The sequence below is a fragment of the Balaenoptera acutorostrata genome, chromosome 14, assembly GCF_949987535.1.
Source record: "Balaenoptera acutorostrata chromosome 14, mBalAcu1.1, whole genome shotgun sequence".
Classification (NCBI taxonomy): Eukaryota; Metazoa; Chordata; class Mammalia; order Artiodactyla; family Balaenopteridae; genus Balaenoptera; species Balaenoptera acutorostrata.
This window is the reverse complement of record NC_080077.1, coordinates 83,106,339-83,128,910: the sequence shown is the minus strand read 5'-3', so window position 1 is coordinate 83,128,910 and position 22,572 is coordinate 83,106,339. Positions and strand designations below refer to the sequence as shown.

Here is a 22,572-nt window from a genome sequence, read left to right as displayed (position 1 = left end):
TTGACCCCTAGTTTGAGCTTAGACTATTCAACAGGCAAAGGGGAACCACTGATAGTGCCTGTTCTTGAACTTCTCATCAGATTTCTTACATCGATCTCCACATAGCTGTAAGAATCTTCTTAAAATGTACATGGGATCATGTCTGTCTCTCGATTAAAAACTTCTGATGTCTCCCCATTGTATTTTGGAAAAAAAATTCTACATTCCTCCCTGTGGCCTGTAAGCCCTGATGTAATCTGGCTCTTGTCTATTTCTCTAACCCCATCTTATGCCATTAGCCCCTTTATTCAGTGTGTTCTAGACACCTACAGTGGTTTCTCATTGCTTTGAACCCTTATGTTACTTCCTGCCTGACAGCCCTTGTACGTGCTGTTCTGACTGGCTGGAATGTTTTCCTTTTTGTTCCTCGCATGACTGGTTCATTCCCATCCTTCAGATTTTAGCTTAAAAGCTACCGCAGAGAGGTCTCTCTCAATAACTGTATTTAAAAGCAGTCAGGTCAAAAAGTTTTCATTCAGTGTGTGAGCTGGAAAAATTATAATTCACATATAAAGCTCATGCTATCTTACCTATAGATCAAAATGATAGCAAATAAATGCATAGAAAACAAGGTGTCTGAAGGGAGGGGTTGAAGTCATGACCAGCTTATCAGATGATCAAATCAAATCACAATTTAAGGACAAAAGTGTTCAATTTTCCAGCTTTTTTTTTTTGGCTTTGTTTTGTTAAAGCATTCTCTATATCAACATCTGAAAAGGCAACATGTTTTGAAATAAATGATGGCAGATGGAGAAAATGACAGTAGTCAGTGAAGCCACATTGCTATATGCTGGTGAGCCAAAGAAAAACGTTAATAATAAAGTTATACCCCTGCAACTTAAGTTTTCCCCAAAGAAAGCACCTGACATTGCCTGATTCTGCTGTGCGCCCTTCCCCCAAGGTTGATATACAGATAACAAATTGTAGCGAAAGCCTTGACAGCTATCTCACCTGCATATGAAATGCTGAGAAGCTTGCTTCTTTCAAGAGGAGGAGCCCAGGAAGACCACATGGCATGCATGGCTGGAAATGTGACACCCTGGGAAAGGAAAAAGATATTTCTAACGAAATACAAGGTAGTTCTGTTAATGTTTTAAATTCAGTTGAGTATTTTGTTGCAAGAGAAGTTTCTGGATAAGACTCAAACTAGAATCAGGTTTCATGGAGTGAGATGTCTTTACAGTGCTGAGTGCAAATACCTCATAATGAAGTACTTTCAAAATCTGAACAAAGATTTGTGGATTCTGTCAACTGATTTGAGGACTGCAAGGCAAGGGTTACAAAAAATGTAAAAGAATGTACTGAATGAGGATATAAAGGTAGCCTCCCACGGTGAATTTTACTCATTTACTTTATTTATGGCCTGAATGCAATGGGGATGTTACCAATACATAACTTTTAAAAATACTGAGCTAATACTGTGGGATACTAGAAGAAAATTCAGATTCACCTTACTCGACAGGAAAAATGGTCCTACCAAAAAATGGTACTACCGAAAAACGCTCAATTAGAGTGTTTACCGGTATTTTTTTCTTTTCTGGTGATAATTAGCTTAGTAAATGCCAATTAAGGGAGGGGCAAGACAGGAGTGGGGGATTAAGAGGTGCAAACTACTATGTATAAAATAAATAAGCTATAATGATATATTATACAGCACAGGGAATATAACCAATATTTTATAATAACTATAAATGGAGTATAATCTGTAAAAATTTTGAATCGTTATACACCTGAAATTTATATAATATTGTACATCTACTATACCTCAATTTTAAAAAATGCTAATTACTGATAATGGAGAAGCAACAAAACAGTGAAGGCAGGGAGGTTCACAGAGGCTTGGGAGAGGAGGAGATGCTACAAGGGAGCAGGAAGGAATAGATCCTGGTAGACTTGCAGCAGTCGATTCACAGCTCTCCTCGGCCATTCACAGCTCTCCTTGGCCGTTCACTAGCTGTGTAGCCTCAGAAAGATCAGTTAACCTCTTAGAACTTCAGTTTATCTGTAAAACATATATTTTACTTAGATAAGGAGAAAAGGAACCTGTTAGTAGGGGGGTAATTTTATTTTGTAGTCAAGAAGGGTTTATTTGGTACACCTCTATTCGATAAGGACAAAATAAGAATGTCCAGATGAGCGACCAAAGCTTAAAGTTAAAAAGCACTTGGCAATTTCCAAAGTTTTCTAGCAATTATTATCACATCTGAGCTGTGACTGAGGATGGGGCAGGTATTTAATATATTTGATTTATATTATATATTATATATTGTATTTGTATAATATTTATATTATAACCTATGGTTCCACCGTTAGATACAGTGGAGTTATTATTCAAACTCTGATTTTACTACTCCAGTCAGTGTTCTTCCTACAGAGCATGATACAAAATGACCTTTAAGCTGTATACTAAACCCAGAGGCCACTATCTTGCTTGGTTAAAGAAATGTTAAGAGACAGCAAAATAAACCTATGCCTTGAGAAGTTCAAAGTTAGAAATGAAGCGAGATCATTATTTAAAGGTGGAGGTACATATGACGAAATGCAAAAGAGAAGTGGAAAGGAAAAGAAAAAATAAGAAATTAAATTTTTAAAATTAAAATTAAAAGATGATAGAAATCTTAGGAGGAGAGGAAAAAAGAGATAAAAATTAATAATAACAATTTTAAAAGCAGCAGAAAGGCCAGAAGAATCACAGGACTAAAAAAAAGATAGCTACATAAAATGATAAATTATTTGTCTCTAAGTTAGAGGACCAGAAAAAAGAACAAATGATAAAGAAGTTCTATGAAAAACAACAAATGTAAAGGAAAACAAGGCAACGTGACAGTCTATTGGGTAAAATATGTTTTAGACCTGGGCAATCAATGATGGAGCAGAGGTAAACAGTGGCAAAAGTTCAAGAGGTAGGATGGTCTGTCTTCATGGTTTTTTAAAAAAATTTTATTTATTTATTTATTTATTTATTTATCTTTGGCTGTGTTGGGTCTTCGTTTCTGTGCGAGGGCTTTCTCTAGTTGCAGCAAGCGGGGGCCACTCTTCATCGCGGCGCGCAGGCCTCTCACTATCGCGGCCTCTCTTGTTGCGGAGCACAGGCTCCAGACGCGCAGGCTCAGTAGTTGTGGCGCACGGGCCCAGTTGCTCCGCGGCATGTGGGATCTTCCCAGACCAGGGCTCGAACCCATGTCCCTTGCATTGGCAGGCAGATTCTCAACCACTGCGCCACCAGGGAAGCCCCTGTCTTCATGGTTTTAATAGTGATTTCTTATCTCCTCAGTAGGAGGGAGTAGGGGCAGCTATGAAGTGTCCCCCTAGAAAATGTTTTCTCTAGTCTTTGAGTAAAGCTTCTAATTTAGGAGTGCTCCCACTCAAGACCTCACTGACCACAAGTGAAGTCTACTCATGTTATTTCAATAGTTAATCAGCTTCTAACTAAAAAATAAATCCCTATTATCTTCCAATGTCATTTTTTCTGGTTCATATTCATATCAAAGAATGGTACCTTTAAGAAGACAAGAAAGTGAGACAGGGTAAGAAGAATAACAGAAGAGAAAAAAATTACCTCTCCTAGTCCTTCTAGAGCCCTGAGTGCGACGAGGGCTCCAACTCCGAAATCTGCAGCGAGGGGAGTGAACAGGGTGAAGACAGAGGTGCCGAGGATCCCAAATCCCAGCAGCAGTTTTCCCCCACTTCTGCTGGCAACATATCCTGCAGGGATCTGCGTGATGATGTAGCCATAAAAAAAAGACCCGAGAATCCATCCTTGAGTTTCTGCATCCCATCGGTACTTTTTACCCTGTGACGAGTAGGAGGAAAAAGAACAGCCTTTTAAGACCTTGATGAAACGGCTCCTTTCTCTTACTGGCATGTGAGTACATATAAATGTAATTTTGAACCACTGTTTTTTTTTTTTGTTTGTTTGTTTGTTTGTTTTTTTGGCCGTGAGGCTTGCGGGATCTTAGTTCCCCGACCAGGGATTGAACCTGGGCCACAGCAGTGAAAGCGCCGAGTCCTAACCACTGGACTGCCAGGGAACTCCCCAGAACCATTGTTTTAGACTGAAGAACATGCAGACTTTCTACTGGGTAGGTGAGTCACCCTGATACAGACATGCAGATTCTAGAAGTGAATCGAAAATCATTGAAAGTCATAATGTTCCGGAAGGCTTGCTATTTTATGAAACTAGACTATGGGATGAATTGTAGATATTTTGTAATGACCATGACAAAGAAGGCTCAAAAAAAGGCACAGGTTTAATCCAGAAAGCTACTGAACAGGATACTGCAGTGGCCAAGCTAGGCTTTGGAGCCAGGCCTGGGTTCAAGCCCAGCTCTGTTACTTACTGGATTTGTGATCTGGGAAGATTAAATGAAAAAGGCCCATAAAGTAAGGCCTGACACACACTAAATATTCACTTAATGTTGGCTACTAGTATGCAAAAATATAATTAATAGACCATTAATTAATAGACCATTTCAGACCAAGCACTTCAACAAGGACATAGAGCAATACAAAAGAGCAAGAATTTAAACCAAGCCAGAAACTGCACGTGAGTAGGAAATGTCTTTTAATTAGTGGCAGTACACAGTGAGGTGAAAATGAAGATTTGGTGACTGAGTATCTGACATCTTTAGCACACATAGCCCTGTAACCTACCCATGTGTTAAGAACCGTTCAGGATTTCTTTTTACTGTCGATGTAGGGCAAGTAAGTAGGTGGATCATCAAAAGCAAAGACACAAAGCAAACCCCTAATTATCCTTGTTTAGAGTACCAATCTGCAGCTTCTCTGTAGAATTCCAGGGCTTCATGAAGTGCCCAGCAGTTACAGGTTGAGGTGGGGAAAGTGGGTGACGTGTACCCAAATATATATCCGGCAACATTACTGAAGTCCAATGTAAAGATTTTTGATAAGTCATTATTTTGTACATGTGCTTGTTTGGGCAGAAACCCTCTTCCCTGTTTGAGTGATCTTGTCTGTAAATGGCAGGAGAGACTCACCCACATGGGATTTGGCTCCTTTGTGAGCACTGAAAATGGATGAAAATACGCTTATAAAAAAGGACACCGGGGACTTCCCTGGCGGTCCAGTGGTTAAGACTGTGGGCTTCCACTGCAGGGGGTGCGGGTTCAATCCCTGGTCGGGGGACTAAGATCCCACACGTCGCACAGTGTGGCCACAAAAAAAAAAAAGGACACCAGCCTTTCCCGCCTGTATTGTCTCCCCATGTGAGACAAAATAAAATGTTTAAAGTGTGTAAAACTCAATTCTGAACAAATGACGAACGTGCACTTATCAATTCCACTATAATATGAGGGAGGCAAAATGACATCAGCAGCTTAGGTGAGGCATGTATAGATTTTTTTTTTTGAAACTGACCCATTCTCATTTTTCATCCTGTAGTTGAGATTACCTTAATCCTCCTGCAACAGGAACCTTTTAAGTAGTACAGCTATTAAATAATGGTCCCATAAAAACTATTTAGCAACATCTAAAACAACCCAATTTTCTAATACGCCAGACAGGCTTTTCCAAATTCTCTTCAAGGACAGTATGTTTATGGAGGAAACTGAAAAGCTACTTTTCAAACAGATCAGGGCTCAGCAGCAGCAGCTACAGTTATAAGTTACTGTCTAACCAGTGACTGGGAAAACACAAAAGAGAATGATTCAGAGTTTACATGAAGAAAGTGTCCGTGTTTCTGTAGGATGAATAAATTTTTCAATATTTTCCCTCGGAAGTATTTTAGGATTAAGATCATTTGCTTGAAGAACAGCACTTACCGTTCGGTTGTGAAGAACTTTTATGGGAGCTGCATGCTCTGAACACTCGTTGGCAGTTCTATTCTCTGCTGCAGTTGTGTTGGAATCCACCATATCCACTAATGCCACACTCAGGTTCACCCGTAACGAATAGAGGACGAAGAAACCAAAGAAGGCCAAAAATGCTAGGTTGTAACGAGCAGAGCAGCACACTGGAGCTGAAATAAAGATTGGTGGAAAAACTCTCATTAAAAGAGTAACTTAGGATGGAGTTAGGGTCTGTCATACAGAGTGAAGTAAGTCAGAAAGAGAAAAACAAATACAGTATGCTAACACATATATACGGAATCTAAGAAAAAAAAAAGGTCATGAAGAACCTAGTGGTAAGATGGGAATAAAGACACAGACCTACTAGAGAATGGACTTCAGGATATGGGGAGGGGGAAGGGTAAGCTGGGACAAAGTGAGAGAGTGGCATGGACATATATACACTACCAAACGTAAAACAGATAGCTAGTGGGAAGCAGCCGCATAGCACAGGGAGATCAGCTCGGTGCTTTGTGACCACGTAGAGGGGTGGGAGAGGGAGGGTGGGAGGGAGGGAGATGCAAGAGGGAAGAGATATGGGAACATATGTATATATATAACTGATTCACTTTGTTATAAAGCAGAAACTAACACACCATTGTAAAGCAATTCTACTCCAATAAAGATGTTAAAAAAAAAAAAGAGTAACTTAGATGATACCGTCTAAATCACTAAAAAGGTCACTTCTTAGAGGTACATAAATTAATAAATCACGAATATTTTTCTGAGACTATTCTCAGATGAAGCATATCTAAAAACATGTATCAGAGAGACTTTGTTCCCAGCACCTGTAGTTTTGATAAAGATTTAACACATGAGAGCCTGAACTGTAAGACAGGTTCTTAAAACACGGAGGCAACAACTTTGCTCAGAAAAATCTGCATTCCAGAGTCAAAACCAAACCCCCAATCCCTGTCAGCCGGCAAGATAAGAGAAAAGCGGGTAAGGGGGTTTAACGGCATCACTATTTCTGAAAAACCGTCTCCAACGTGGCCAATAAGTCCTCGAGCGCTCAGCGTGACACGTACATTACTATGGGCTAGCAGGCATCGCATCATAAACGTATCTCAGCACAAAAAATTTACTGCCAAGGCCAGGGCAGGAAGCCCCTCCTGATCAATTTCTTACCTTGAAAAGTATCCTCAGAGGCTGGGTGTGAATCGGAAGCCATGATTAATACTTCAGGCTCTCCTAAACTAAGTGTATTTAAGAATCCAGAAGCAAACTTGCAGAACCTATGACAGTTGCAGCCCCTGTGACAGTTGCTCAGTTGGTCTTGCTTAAAGGGCCCACAGTAAAAAGCACAGTTAGTGAATGTACCACAATGATTGAAAAAAAAAAAAAAAGGAAGGCAGAGTGGGTTGGAGGAACCAATGAAAGGCAGATCATGTGACAGGAGGAATCTGACCTATTGTTTTACTCTATAGGTGTATGCACATATTTTCTCTTTTTTCTTCTTTTACTGAGTTACAGAACTGGAGGGGGGATGAGAATTTAGGAAGCTGACTTCAGGGTGACTGACCCGGAGAGACAACGAGAAAGTGGCTAATCCAGGTTTTTACACCTTAAGTTTGGTCAACACTGAGTGTTTGATAAATATCTGTTGAAAGATATGAACATCTGTTTCATGTGCTAATGATAAGTTAAAGTTAAATACATATATATGAATATATGTATGCTTTTATTTGGCAATGACTTATTAGCATTACACACACACACACACACACACACACACACACACGTGTGCATGTTTTTCCCTACTCAGGAATCCTGGTGTTTTCATTGACCTAACCTCACACAAGGACACATTTCTCAGAGTACAACGGTCTTGGTACAGATTCAGATCGAAGCTTTAATGAATACAGCACAACTGTATTTAGGTGTATATTAATATACTGTGATCCAACTCACTTTTCTACAAGCACTCATACACTTCACAACTGCTATCAATTTTTCCTCTGTGCAAGACTGACATCTTTTAACAGACAACTTTTCATTTGGTATTCTTGGCTCCCTTTTCAGCAGTACAGCTGGTATTAGAACTATGACACCACTGCCACAGTTCGATCCAGACCTGTGAAAACTGTATTTCTAAAGCTTCATTCACGCTGCCTCTGTTACCTAAATCTAGACACACTGGCTCTCTGCCGCAAGCAAAAAGGCAACTGTCTAGTTAAGGACCGTTGCAGAATGCAAGGCATGTTTTATAGGCGAGCACATTTTCTTTATCATTGCTCTGTGTTGGACAAGAATATACAGAGAAGTCATAATCTTTCCAAATTTGGGCAATTAAAATGTGTTACTCTGGGTAATTTGGAGCAAGAAAAATCCAGATTAATGTACTGTCTGCTTTGCCAAGGTACTATATACAAAGTTCATTATCTGCTTCAGCAGAGGAGTGACAAAATGTGATTTACGGTTTAAAGAGCTTCTCTGGTTGCTGTGTGGAGATGACAAAGGGGCAGAAGTGTGAACGGTGGTGAGGGATGTAGACTCAGGGAGATCACTCAAGGGATTATTGTAAGTTTCCAGGAAAGAGGTGATGGTGGCTTAAAGTAGAGTAAAGCCCAGGCAATGGAGAGAAATGCGTGGATTTGAGATAACTTTAAAGGCAGAACTGACAGGCCATACCAACACACTGGACATGGGGGTTAGTGAAAGGGAGGGACAAAGTTACCAGCAATGCTCTTACTCTAAACAACTTTATTTTTGCTACTCTGACTTGTATTGTTATCACTCCATTCTATCCTTATTTGAGTTGCCGTATTTTACCGTATGTTATCAGTTTCTCCCCACATGATAATTTATTAGGACCTTACCATGTGAATATCATGTAGGTAGGGGTAGAAGCTTGGGAAGTGGAGGAAGGGTGAGTAAAATGATTTCAAATTACTAGTGATACTACTTGGAAATCTGACCTAGAAGTTATGGATCCAGCAACGTTAACTTTTGGGGGCACAGTCAATAATCAGAAAAGAAAAAGCCAACACAGAAGTCATGAAGTATACGACTATGAGATTTTAAGAACATTACAAATAAGGGGTTACTAGTTTTAAAAAATGATTGTTGATTACAAATCAGTCAGAAAGATTTTGTTTCAAGAAAGTATGGTGATAGAGCAAAATGTGCCTGTGAATTTGGCCAGTGTTTGAAATTGGTCCAAGAAAAGCGTGCTTGCGTGATGAGGGGAGAGAACATTCATCCGGCACCCGCCACACTGAAATCAAGTTCAAAGCAAAACCATGCTTGCGTAATGAACGGAGCACCCATCAAAACAAACATCAGCTTCTAAAACATGGTTTAAACTTAGGAATGTGGAGTGGGCGTAGCTGAAAGAACAGAGGCTGATTTAGATTGAAGCCGACCTGGTGATGGAGCTCAGCTCTGATTTTCACTGGCTGTATGTCTTTGGGGAAGTTAGTTAATAGTTTTCATTATCAGGTTTCTCAGCTCCCAAATGAGGTGACCACCACCCACCTCACTGGGTTGTGTGTGCATTAGATGAAATACTGAAGGGCAGTCAGTAAAAGTGAGTTCCTTTCCCGTTTATCCTGGAAAAAGTTATACCAACGAGATAAACGGCTACAATACACATATGTGTGTAACACGGGACAAAAGAGTGACATAAATGTGCTGTGTGTGGGGTAGGGGATGGTCAAGGAAGGCCTCTGGGAGAAAGAACACTTGCACTGAACCTTCATCAATAAGCAGGAAGCCACCGGCAGGTTCGAGGAAGGAGAGCGATGCAAGGAGAGGCAGTGGCAGGTGCAGAAGTATGGAAAGCAAGCACAGAAGGAGCAGGAAACAGCAAATGATCTTATGGGGCTGCACTATGGTGCTGCAGTAACTCAGAGTGGGACGCTGGGCACTGAATTTAATAACAAAAACAATAGGTAATAGGGGCAGGACAGGAATAAAGACACAGACGTAGAGAATGGACTTGAGGACACGAGGAGGGGGAAGGGTAAGCTGGGACCAAGTCAGAGAGTGGCATGGACTTATATACACTACCAAATGTGAAATAGATAGCTAGTGGGAAGCAGCCGCATAGCACAGGGAGATCAGCTCGGTGCTTTGAGCCACCCAGAGGGGTGGGATAGGGAGGGTGAGAGGGAGATGCAAGAGGGAGGGGATATGGGGACATATGTATATGTATAACTGATTCACGTTGTTATAAAGCAGAAACTAACACACCATTGTAAAGCAATTATACTCCAATAAAGATGTTAAAAAAAAACCCCCAATAGGTAATAGTTATTGAGCCCGATGTGCTCGATATCAGTCTAAGTGCTTTGCCTATATTAGGGTTATAAAGATTAGTTGAGGTGGTACATGTAAAATACTTAGAACAGTGCTTAGCACATAATATGCCTTCAATAACTGTGAATTGTTGCTATTATGATTGCTCTTCCTGGACACTAGGAATTGAGGTAATTTGTTACGGATCAAGGTTGTTTCTCATTTGTGAGAAATCAGAAGTTGAAAAAAGAAGTGAAGAAGCTGTTGAAGCGGGTGCTAAGTTCCCAGTGAAACATGCAGAATTGCTGAGCGAGTGGACACCCACCCAAAACTGGTAGGCGCAACCTGCCCTTGCGTGTGACCTTGAAGCACGACTTGCCTGTGCGCAGAGGCAAGCACCAGGCAAGAAGACAGTTGGCACTGAGACGGTGTGGTGACAAGGCAGGGAATTTAGAGTGCTGACAAGAAAATAAAAGTGTCGGACTGTGATTCTGACCCAAGGAGCAAGTAAAATGGGGAGGGCTAATGGTTTAGGAAAATGCACACTAGAATATAAACGCTCAGGGAGGGCAGGAGCTTTGGTTCTGTTTTGTTCACTGCTGTATACCTTCAATGCCTAGAGCAGTGTCTGGGAGAGTTGGCATACAAATATTTAGGGGGCTTAAAAGCGGAGAGGTGTTTCCTGCTGGAACTTCACAATTCTACCTATGAAGTTCTCTTGACAATAGATAAAACAGACAGATCTTCTCTCTACTTTTGTATATGTGTGAACTCTTCCATAAAAAGATGAGGGGTCAGTGGGTGGAAGGTCCAGATGAAATGAGCGTGGTCGAAGTGGAGCAGTTACACAGGCAGGTAGGAAGGAATTCTAGTTGTGGTTAAAGCAGTTATGGGAGATGACGAGGTCCAAGGGGTGACTGAGGAGGGAAGGAAGTCATCAGACACGTAGGAGTCTGAGAAGTTGAGGGGACATGGTGCTGGATGAGGAGTCACTCAAGATAATGGTGGGAATTAGAGTGTAGAAGATGGAGGTGTGTCAGGTGGTAAAGCCTATGACGACTGAAGCAAAGTGCTGGGAAGTGGGCAGAGGAGAAAACCATGTAGGGGAAAGTAGCCTAGCCTAATGGCATTGAGAGTGGAGGGATGATTGTCTGGAAGCATCAATGTGGAGTAAGGAAGAGTCGATCCCACCAACTGCTACAAGATAACAGAAAATCATCCCTTGAGACAGCAGGGAGGAGTGGGAGTGGCGTGCCCAGAAGGCCAGGTTTCTGTTGCAGCAAGGAGGTGCCTGAGGCGAGGGAAGGCTGGTGAAAAGCTGAGGATGTCCAGCCTTTATTCATTGTGGGAGGGTCTGGCAGTGGGGAGGAGCAAGGAAGTACTGAGCAGTGAAGGGCTGAGACTGAGGCGGAAATCCACAGTCGGGGGGGCACTGACCTATGCAAAGACGATGACTTTCTCTAGAGGAGGGGGCCTGGACTAGTGAGCCCCTTGACCAGGGAACTGCATTAAAAAAGATTTCCTATCTAAACGGACAAAATAAGTTTTGCTTTTAAACAGGGTAATATTTAACTGGTCTTAGCCTGCCTTATGGGTAATTCGTTCCTGATAAATCCTTATGTATTCCTAGCTCCCAAAATAATACCCATTTACAAGAAAACACCAAATTCCATTAAAATGGACTCAGTTACTTTAATATTAACATTGATTGTCACATGACCCAAGGCCATTTCCCTTCCTTCTGTAATACGGTTGCTGTCTACCAGCGCTCCATACCTTATACTTAAGACTATATTTACGCACAAATTACATTTGTGAAACACAACGCTTATGTAACTGAACCTTGAATGTAACCATCTGCCTCCCACCCCAAAAGAACAGTAGAGGTAAAAAACGAAACAAAAAATGAAATAAAGCAGAGGATGTACCATGATAAGCTAGAAAATCACAAGTTCCAACAGAGTGTGACATGCAGAATGGGGCCCTTATTTTGCAGTGCCAGCTTCTCTGAGGAATGCAAAATCCAGTCTTCGCTGATGATGATGATAATGATAATAACGGTAATTAACACTTACTATATGCCAAACTCTATTCCAAGCACTTTCTATTAGCTTATTGAATCCTCACAATAACCCTATAAATTAGGTGCGTTATTTCCCCTGATTTACAGGCACAGAGAGGTTAGGTTAGGCAGCAGAACTAGGATCGGCAATTAGGCACCCTGCCTCCAGACCCATGTTCTGCCTTTAAGCACAAAGAAATGTCTTAGGAGACCGAAAACTGATTTTTCGTAACATGAATGAGCACATCTTGGTGCAACGGTATTTTGAAAATCCATTGAATCAAATACAAGACACATCTCATTCATACAAAAGTAAACCTTCAACTGGTGGAAAGTGTGAGGAATGTGTGGGAATTTTTATGTGTGTGCCTAATTCCCTCCTCCCTCCTACCTAAATTCGGCAGAAGAATCTATACACTTCCTGTGGTTTACCAGTATTGAGCCGCCCTTCCCTCATCACTTTGTTTTTTTGTTTTCGTTTTTAATTTTTATTGGAGTATAGTTGATTAATAATGTTGTGTTATTTTCAGGTGTACAGCAATGTGAATCTGTTATATATATATATCCATTCTTTTTAAGATTCTTTTCCCATATAGGCCATTACAGAGCACTAAGCAGAGTTCCCTGTGCTATACAGTAGGTCCTTATTGGTTATCTATTTTATATATAGTAGTGTGTATATGTCAATCTCAATCTTCCAATTTATCACTCTCCCCCTTACCCCTTGTAACCATAAGTTTGTTTTCTACATCTGTAACTCTATTTCTGTTTTATAGATAAGTTTTGTAGATAAGTTCATTTGTACCCCCCCACCCCCTTTCTTTTTAAGAGTCCACATATGAGCGATATCATATCATATTTGTCTTTCTCTGTCTGACTTACTTCACTCAGTATGACAATCTCTAGGCTGGAGGAATCAGGCTCCCTGACTTTGGACTATACTACAAAGCTACAGTCATCAAGACAGTATGGTACTGGCACAAAAACAGAAATATAGATCAATGGAACAGGATAGAAAGTCCAGAGATAAACCCACACACCTATGGTCACCTACTCTATGACAAAGGAAGCAAGAATATACAATGGAAAAAAGAGAGTCTCTTCAATAAGTGGTGCTGGGAAAACTGGACAGCTACATGTAAAAGAATGAAATTAGAACACTCCCTCACACCATACACAAAAATAAACTCAAAATGGATTAAATACCTAGATGTAAGGCTGGACACAATAAAACTCTTAGAGGAAAACATAGGCAGAACACTCTTTGACATAAATCGCAGCAATATCTTTTTTGATCCACCTCCTAGAGTAATGAAAATAAAAACAAAGAAAACAAAGGGGACCTAATTAAACTTAAAAGATTTTGCACAGCAAAGGAAACCATAAACGAAATGAAAAGACAACCCTCAAAATGGGAGAAAATATTTGCAAACGAAGCAACCGACAAGGGATTAATCTCCAAAATATACAAACAGCGTATGCAGCTCAATATCAAAAAAATAAACAACCCAATCAAAAAATGGGCAGAAGATCTAAATAGACATTTCTCCAAAGAAGACATACAGATGACCAAGAAACACATGAAAAGATGCTCAACATCACTAATTATTAGAGAAATGCAAATCAAAACTACAATGAGGTATCACCTCACACCAGTCAGAATAGCCATCATCAGAAAGTCTACAAACAGTGAATGCTGGAGAGGGTGTGGAGAAAAGGGAACCCTCCTACACTGTTGGTAGGTAGGAATGTAAACTGGTACAGCCACTATGGAGAACAGTACGGAGGTTCCTTAAAAAACTAAAAATAGAGCTACCATATGATCCAGCAATCCCACTCCTGGGCATATATCTGGGGAAAACCATAATTAGAAAAGACATATGCACCCAGTGTTCACTGTAGCACTATTTACAATAGCCAGGACATGGAAGCAACCTAAATGTCCATCGACAGATGAATTGATAAAGAAGATGTGGTACATATAGACAATGGAATATTACTCAGCCATAAAAAAGAATGAAATAGGGCTTCCCTGGTGGCGCAGTGGTTGAGAATCTGCCTGCCAATGCAGGGGACACGGGTTCGAGCCCTGGTCTGGGAAGATCCCACATGCCACAGAGCAACTGGGCCTGTGAGCCACAACTACTGAGCCTGCGCGTCTGGAGCCTGTGCTCTGCAATAAGAGAGGCCGCGATAGTGAGGGGCCCGCGCACCGCGATGAAGAGTGGACCCCACTTGCCACAACTAGAGAAAGCCCTTGCACAGAAACGAAGACCCAACACAGCCAAAAATAAATAAATTAAAAAAAAAAAAAAGAATGAAATAATGTCATTTGCAGCAACATGGATGTCCCCCATCACTTTGGTGTGCATCTCGGAAATCTACCTGGCTACGTAAAACCAAATGCTCGAAAAGCAAACCAGTCAGGTTACTGACAGGTTACTGAGAATTCTGTTGTGTTCTGTCAAACCGAGACATATTCTTTTTTTTTTTTAAAAATAAATTTATTTATTTATTTTTGGCTGCATTGGGTCTTTGTTGCTGCACACGGGCTTTCTCTCGTTGCGGCGACTGGGGGCTACTCTTCATTGCAGTGCACAGGCTTCTCATTGTGGTCGCTTGTCTTTGTTGCAGAGAACGGGCTCTAGGCACGCGGGCTGCAGTAGTTGTAGCACATGGGCTCAGTAGTTGTGGCTCGCAGGCTGTAGAGTGCAGGCTCAGTAGTCGTGGCCCACGGGCTTAGTTGCTCTGCGGCACGTGGGATCTTCCCGGACCAGTGCTTGAACCCTTGGCCCCTGCATTGTCAGGCAGATTCTTAAGCACTGCACCACCAGGGAAGTCCCTGAGATGTATTAATTCTTAACACTATAGAAACATACTTTAATTTTAGCTCTCTCAATAAAGCATAACACATAACACAAAACCATGTCCTCTTATTCATGATGGAGCAGGGAACTTTCAAATTTGTGAAGGATTCAACAAAAATGATTAAGCATTTTGCAAATAGGAATTTCTCAAACATAACACAATTGTGGCAGTGTTGTGACGAGGAAGGAGGATGGGACTAAAAGCTAGAAGAACGCTGGTTAGTCCTTAATATGGCTACAGCAATCTTGGGAACTTAACCTCTCTGGCCCTCAGTTGTTTACATATAAAATGATGCCCACCTGATAGGAGTTAGTCTCTAAGGTCTTTTAACTGCTGTAAAATTTTATGACTAACATTTTATCAGCTTTTCTCTTCTGAAAAATAAAACTATACACATAGGCATAGATAAGGTACAGCTGATTTCATAGAGGTTTGTTCCAGAAACAAACATAAAAGATAAGTAAAACATATGCAAACATATAGAAAGAGAGGTTTTAAGGTCTGCTGAAGATTTCTACCTTCAGGCACCAAAACTTAAAAAAAACTAATTCTGGATGGAAAGTGTTTTTTTTTTGTTTTCTGTTTTTTTTTAAACACCTACACTTTCTGAAATGTGCAAAGTAAACATATAGAACATAACTTAAATAAAAAATATAACTAAATGAAAATAAATAATATATATTATTTATTATATTACATATATAATATATATAATTATAATATAATATAATAATATAATATATTATATATATTATATATAATAATATATATAATATATAATAATATAATAATATATATTATTAAATAAAAACATATATAAAATATAATGGTCATCGTGTTTCTCCTATTAGATGTACATGGTAATATTATTACTAAAGCTAGGGCAAAGGGCACTACTGCGAGAAAATGAGGTAATACCTGGTACCTCTTATAAAGCTGTTACATCCATCTTTGTTTTCCCCATTCCCTTCTCCTGGTGCTCCTCTCTTGTCCTTCTACTCCCAGCACCCCAGACACAGAGCTTAATTTAAAATATTGTTGACTAATGCAATACCCTATAACGGCAGGCTCCTCTTCTCTAAAACCCTTATCAGATTTTAAATAGCAAAAAAAAAAAATGTGTTGCTGCTATTTTTACTTCACTTTTGCCCTCCAGTGGTATGTAAAGAGTAAAAATAAGAAGGAAAATGGTTATAATGAAGACAGCCACCTCAAGGCACGAGGACCAGGGCTAAGATCAATACACTCAACCCATGAATCAAGCAGGGATTGTTTTTAAAAGGAATGAGTTAATTTTTTTCTTTTTCAATCTACTTTATTGAGGTATATTTTACATACAATAAAATGCTCCCATTTCAAGCGTACAGTTTGGTGAACTTTGACAAATGTATACATCTGTCAATCCTAGTCAAGCTGCAGAACTTTTCCATCTGCATCTTGTACCCCAGAAAGTACCCTAGTGCCTCTGCAGGCAGTTCTTTCCTGCCTGTAGCTTCCAGGCAACCACTGATCTGCTTCCTGTTATTACAGATTAGTTCTGCTTGTTTAGAACTTCAGACTGATGGAGTCATGCATTAATACGGTGGTTTCTTTTGTGTCTGAGATCTATCCACGTTGTTATATGTATCAGTAATTTCTTTTTATAATATCACTGAGTATGCATGAATATACCACAATTTGTTTATCCATTCACCTGCTGATGAACTGATGGATACGTTGTTTCCAGTTTTTTACTATTATGAATTAAAGCTGCTATAAACATTGTCTGGTATTATGGTAATGTATGTTTAACTTTAAAATAGATTGCCAGTTTTCCAAAGTAGTTGTACCATTTTACACTCTTACAAGCAAAATATGAGAGTTCTAGTTATTCCGTATGTTGGCCAATATTTGGTATCTTCAGCCATTTTAACTTTAGCCATTCTAGTAAGTGTGTAATGGCTCACTGCGGTTTTAATCTGCATTTTCCTGACAACTAATGACGTTTAACATTTGAGCTAAAATTTGATTATATTTATATATGTTTCCCAATTGCAACAGAATATAGTAGTCTCTAGGGAATATCTTTATTATTTCTGTATTTACAAACTAGATTATTTTGCAGAAGAGGATTATAGAAATCTAACTCATATGCCATAGAAAAAGATCAGTTTATGGAACTAAGTCTGACTTCCAGGTAAAATGGCACTATGGTACAGTGTTTACATTGAGCGCCCACAAAAATAAGCTCCCAGTTGCCAGATAGAGCTATAATGTTACCACCTCTACTGCCACCATCTGGTAATGATAAAAACAAATTTAGAAGATACCACAGGATTGTACTGTTCTTGGTCAGGAAAAGTCAAATTTCGAATTCAACTCTGTTTCTCATGCACACATCTTTGAAACTATATAATGCATGCAAACTGATTTATTCTTTAGTTTTAATTTGTTTTAAAGAAGTAGAGCAAAATATTTTAATTTCCCCAAATTCAGGGAAGATGCATTGTGAAGTAACTCCTTTTCCATTTGTTGCAAGACTTTGTTCAAATTATCTTAGTGCTCTATCAATAGCCTATCTTGACGATAACCTGTTTCCTAACTTAAGTCGTAGACTGCTGAAACTTAATCGTAGACAGCTACACAGGGAAAAAAAGATGTATGCAGTACTTTTAATCTCTTACTGCACAATTTCAAGATATTCGCTGGGTTATCCAATAATTTTCCTCCGCATACTCACAAATGTTAACCTCAGTCCTTTTCTGTGTCTCCTCTTCACGCCCAGGGAGCTGGCTACCAGATCACGTGCTAGAGGGCGAGCAGCTGTGGCAACCTGGCAGTGACACGGAGGAAGAGCCCGCGGCTCCGTCCCGCCCTCTGTCCTTCAATTGCAGGTTTCTCCCCAGTTCGCTCTTCTAGGGGGTCCTCCCCTCCGCCCTCTGCCCATTGATTTCAAGATTCTCCCCCAGTTCGTTCTTCCACAGGGTCCCCGGCTCAATACTACCGAAAATCGCCGGGAGCCCAGCGCCGCCGGCGCCCAGCAGCTCCCCGCTCGGGCCCGCCGGCTGCACCTGCCGAGGCCCCCGGGGCTGTACCTGCCGAAGCCCCCGGGGCTGCACCTGCCGAGGTCCCCGGGGCTGCACCTGCAGAGATCCCGCCCGAGCCTCCGCCCGACCCGGCCCGGCCTCACGGTCCAGTCCGCCTCCCGGGCCCCAGAGCTGCTTCTTGGGCACCCGAGAAGGCGGGGGCTGAGTGGGGTCCTGAATGGGCTCCCCGTTCTCAGTCCCCTCGCGCTTAAGCAGCTCTGGACACCCTCTACCTTGGGACCGCCTCCCGCCCAAAGCCCCTGGTTCTCGCAGCTGCTCACCGGTTTCCGCCCGCGGGGCGCGCTGCAAGAGAGGCGTGCGGTCCTCGCCCTCCTCGCCGTCGCTCGGGGCCAGGTCCGGAACCGGGGACTTCATGACGCCTCCAAGGAGCGGCGGCACCAACCACCCAGCGGAGAAGAAAACTCAGACTGAACAGCCGCAGACCCCCCCCCCGGGCCGAGGTGGCCGCGCCGAGCTGGGCCGCTAGCACCGCCCCCGGCCTGGCACCGCCCCTCGGCCACGTCTTGCCTCGGGCCCCGCCCAGGGGCGGCTACGCAGACTCCGCCCCTGTCGCCATCTTGGGTTCCGGCTACTCGGCAGCCGGTTGGGTGTGGACGGCGGGCTCCGGGCGTCCGGGCTCGCCGCGGCGCGGTGGACGCCTGGGTAGCCGGCGCGCCGGGTCGCTGGTGTTCGAAGGACCAGCGTTCCCCTCCCTGGCGCTCCCTTTACAAGGAGCTCAGGGAGCAGGGGTGACTGGGAACCTTGAGGCGGGCGGCAGGGGCTTACATCGTGCATAATTGACGGGAGGGCTTGGACCGAACTTGGAGTGGATGTTTTGTATTTGACGTTCAGTTATAGTAGTAAATTGCCGTGAATATTAGCAACCCTGGTACTGTCTGCCCGTGACAGCATATTGTCTCCAGGATACCCTTTGAGGCGGAAAAACGGGCAATAGAAACATATTGTTGAGTCCTATGTTAATTGCCTACTTTGTAGGTCAAAATAACCCAGTATCAGCAGTTTCATATGGTTCACTCTGTAGAATCATCTGACGTATGTCTCCACAGGTCTAAATCGAACAGGTTCTCCTGGCATCTGCTGACTCTAAGGTAGAAGCGCTAGGAAAATGCACTAGCCTGGCCTTGCGGGGAGGGGGTGGGAGTGGGACAGACCTCTTCTGGCCACAGGCAGTTGTCTGTGGGTAATAAAGAACTGGAGATGAAGGGGAAAATGAGATACGGTAGGTGCCCTGGGGGAGTTCATTGCAGCAGGGAAGAAACCCACAAGCCAGCAGTTAAATCAGCCAGGTCAGAGGCTTGGTGAGGTCCACGTGGGAACAAATGAGAGGGTCAAGCCTTGTCCGGAGGGGAGGGTGGCAGCGACTGCTGGAGGCATCCGTAACCTCCAGATCGGTAAATGCTAGCAAGGTCATCACGTTGCAAGGAGGACAAATCAAGCCTTGTTTCTGAGTTACTGAAATGATCATGTATGAGATTTAAACTGTCCGAGGAGGATTCTGGCCCTTCAGGAATCTTGTAGAGCAAGGCCTCTTACACTTGAATGTGGGAAATCACCAGGCAGTTCCTTTTAAAATTCAGGTTCAGATTTATCAGGTGTGGTATGACAGTTAATTAAAAACTTTAAAAAAATCATTGTTTGGTTTTTATTTTTTAATTTGTTAATATGATATTATAAATTACATTGATTTCTAAAAAATTGAGGTTTAATTGATTTACAATATATTAGTTTCAGGTATACAGCATAGTGATTCAAAATTTTTATAGATTATACTCCATTTAAAGTTATTATAAAATATTGGTTATATTTCCTGTGCTGTACAATGTATCCTTGTAGCTTATTTATATTATACATAGTAGTTTGTATCTCTTAACCCCCTACCTCTATCTTGTCCCTCTGCCCTTCCCTCTCCCCACTGGTAACCACTAGTTTGTCCTCTATATCTGTGAGTCTACTTCTGTTTTGTCATATTCATTTGTTTGTTTTATTCTTTAGATTCCACATATAAGTGATAACAGTATTCGGTGACAGTTAATTTTATGTATCTACTTGGAGGGTGCTTTTGGATGAGGTTAACATTTAAATTGGTGAAGCAGATTGCCCTCTGTAATGTGAGTAGACCTTATTCCATTAATCTAAGGCCTGAATAGAACACCTGCCCTCTGAGCAAGGGGGGATTCTCTAGCAGACTGCCTTCAGACTTCATTTGCACCATGGGTCTCTAGGCTGCCAGGCTACACTGCAGATTTAGACTGGCCAGCCTTCATAATTGCACGAGCCATTTCCTTATAATTCTTTTTAGCCATTTCCTTGTAATTCTTATTATGTGCCTGCACGCACACACACACACTATTGGTTCTGTTTCTCTGGTGGGCCCTGACTAGTATATCTGGGATGGGCCTGAGATTCTGTATTGTTAGGAAGCTCACAGGTGACCACATTTTGAATAGCAAGGTTATAAAAGACTTGAATCAGGGAATAAAGATTCCAACACACTTGAAATATTTCAAACCACAGGAGGTCCTGTTAAAAAAAAAAACCCACACTTTTTATTTTAGACGTTTTAAGTTTACAGAAAAGTTGTAGAGATAGTCCAGAGTTTTTCATACCCTTTGCCTTGTTTGACTTGTTGCTAAGGTCTTAACATTAGTATGATACATGATCACAACTAATTAGCCAATATTGATAGATTTTTTTTTAATACATTTATTTATTTATCTTTGACTGCATTGGGACTTCATTGCTGCACGTGGGCTTTCTCTAATTGCTGCGAGCTGGGGTACTCTTGTGGTGCGTGGGCTTCTCATTGCGGTGGCTTCTCTTGTTGCAGAGCACGAGCTCTAGGCGTGGGCTTCAGTAGTTGTGGCATGCGGGCTCAGTAGTTGTGGCACATGGGCCCAGTTGCTCCGCGGCATGTGGGATCTTCCCAGACCAGGGCTCGAACCCGTGTCCCCTGCACTGGCAGGTGGATTCCTAACCACTGTGCCACCAGGGAAGTCCCTGATAGATTATTGGTTTTTTTGTTTTTTGTTTTTTTGTAAATTTACTTATTTATTTTTGGCTGCATTGGGTCTTTGTTGCTGCGCGTGGGCTTTCTCTAGTTGCACTGAGCGGGGGCTACTCTTCTTTGCAGTGTGCGGGCTTCTCATTGTGGTGGCTTCTCTTGTTGCGGAGCATGGGCTCTAGGCACGTGGGCTTCAGTGGTTGTGGCTCACGGGCTCTAGAGCGCAGGCTCAGTAGTTGTGGTGCACGGGCTTAGTTGCTCCGCGGCATGTGGGATCTTCCTGGACCAGGGCTCGAACCCGTGACCCCTGCATTAGCAGGTGGATTCTTAACCACTGCGTGACCGGGGAAGCCCTGATAGATTATTGTTAATGGAAGTTCATACTTTATATTCAGATTTATTTAGTTTTTACCTAATGTTCTTTTTCTGTCCCAGGATTCCATCCAGGATGCCACATTATATTGTATTTAGGCATTGTGTCTCATTGGGCTCCTGTAGACTGACAGTTTCTCAGACCTTCCTTGTTTTTGCTGATCTTGAAAGTTTTGTAGAGTACTGGTAGGTTTTGTAGAAAGGCTCCCAATTTGAATTTGTTCGATGTTTTTATTATAATTACACTGGGGTTATGGGGTTAAAGACCACAGAGGTAAAGTGCCATCCTCATCACATAGTTTCAAGGGAATATGCTGTCAACATAACTTATCATTGATGGTTATCACTGGTGGTGTTAAACTTCATCACATGCCTAAGATGGTGTTTGTCAGGGTTTTCCTCAAGTTCCTCTTTTTTTCCCCCTCCCGTTCCATTTTTTTCTCTCAGTATGTGCAGCCTATACTTGAGGGGTAGGGACTTTATGCTTCACCTGTTTGAGGGGCAGAATTCTTTTGTATGGGAAAAGTGTCTGTTTCCCACCATTTGTTTATTTTATATATTTTTTAAAATTAGGGACTCTAATTTTATTTATTTATTTATTTTTACATTTTTATTTAGTACTGGAGTATAGTTGATTAACAATATTGGGTTAGTTTCAGGTGTACAGCAAAGTGATTCAGTTATACATATACATGTATCTATTCTTTTTCAAAATCTTTTCCCATTTAGGTTGTTACAGAGAATTGAGCAGAGTTCCCTGTGCTATACAGTAGGTCCTTGTTGGTTATCGGGTTTTTTTGGCTACGATGCGTGGCTTGCAAGATCTTAGTTCCCCGACCAGGGACTGAACCTGGGTCACGGCAGTGAAAGCACAGAGTCCTAATCACCGGACCTCCAGGGAACTCCCATGGTTATCTGTTTTTGAATATAGCAGTGTGTACATGTCAATCCTGAACTCCCAGTCTCTCCCTCCCTCCCACCCCCATTTGTTGATTTATTCAATCATTTATTTGTATTAGTATGGACTCATGGTTATTTATCTTATACTTTGGGTTATAA

General features: G+C 41.7%; 1 protein-coding gene across 2 annotated transcripts in view; it reads right to left on the bottom strand.

The window, feature by feature from the left end:
- The window catches only part of SLC17A5 (solute carrier family 17 member 5), a 50,333-nt gene extending 31,715 nt beyond the window's left edge, over window positions 1-18,618 (bottom strand). For both annotated transcript variants that reach the window (XM_057528223.1, XM_057528222.1), the window contains exons 1-4: window positions 18,401-18,618; window positions 5,820-6,016; window positions 3,599-3,832; window positions 991-1,078 (exon numbers count right to left, since the gene is read on the bottom strand). In XM_057528223.1, the coding sequence (XP_057384206.1) occupies window positions 991-1,078; window positions 3,599-3,832; window positions 5,820-6,016; window positions 18,401-18,494 (613 nt within the window). In that variant the 5' untranslated portion in view covers window positions 18,495-18,618. The remainder of the gene's footprint in view (window positions 1-990; window positions 1,079-3,598; window positions 3,833-5,819; window positions 6,017-18,400) is intronic.
- Window positions 18,619-22,572: the final 3,954 nt, after the last annotated feature.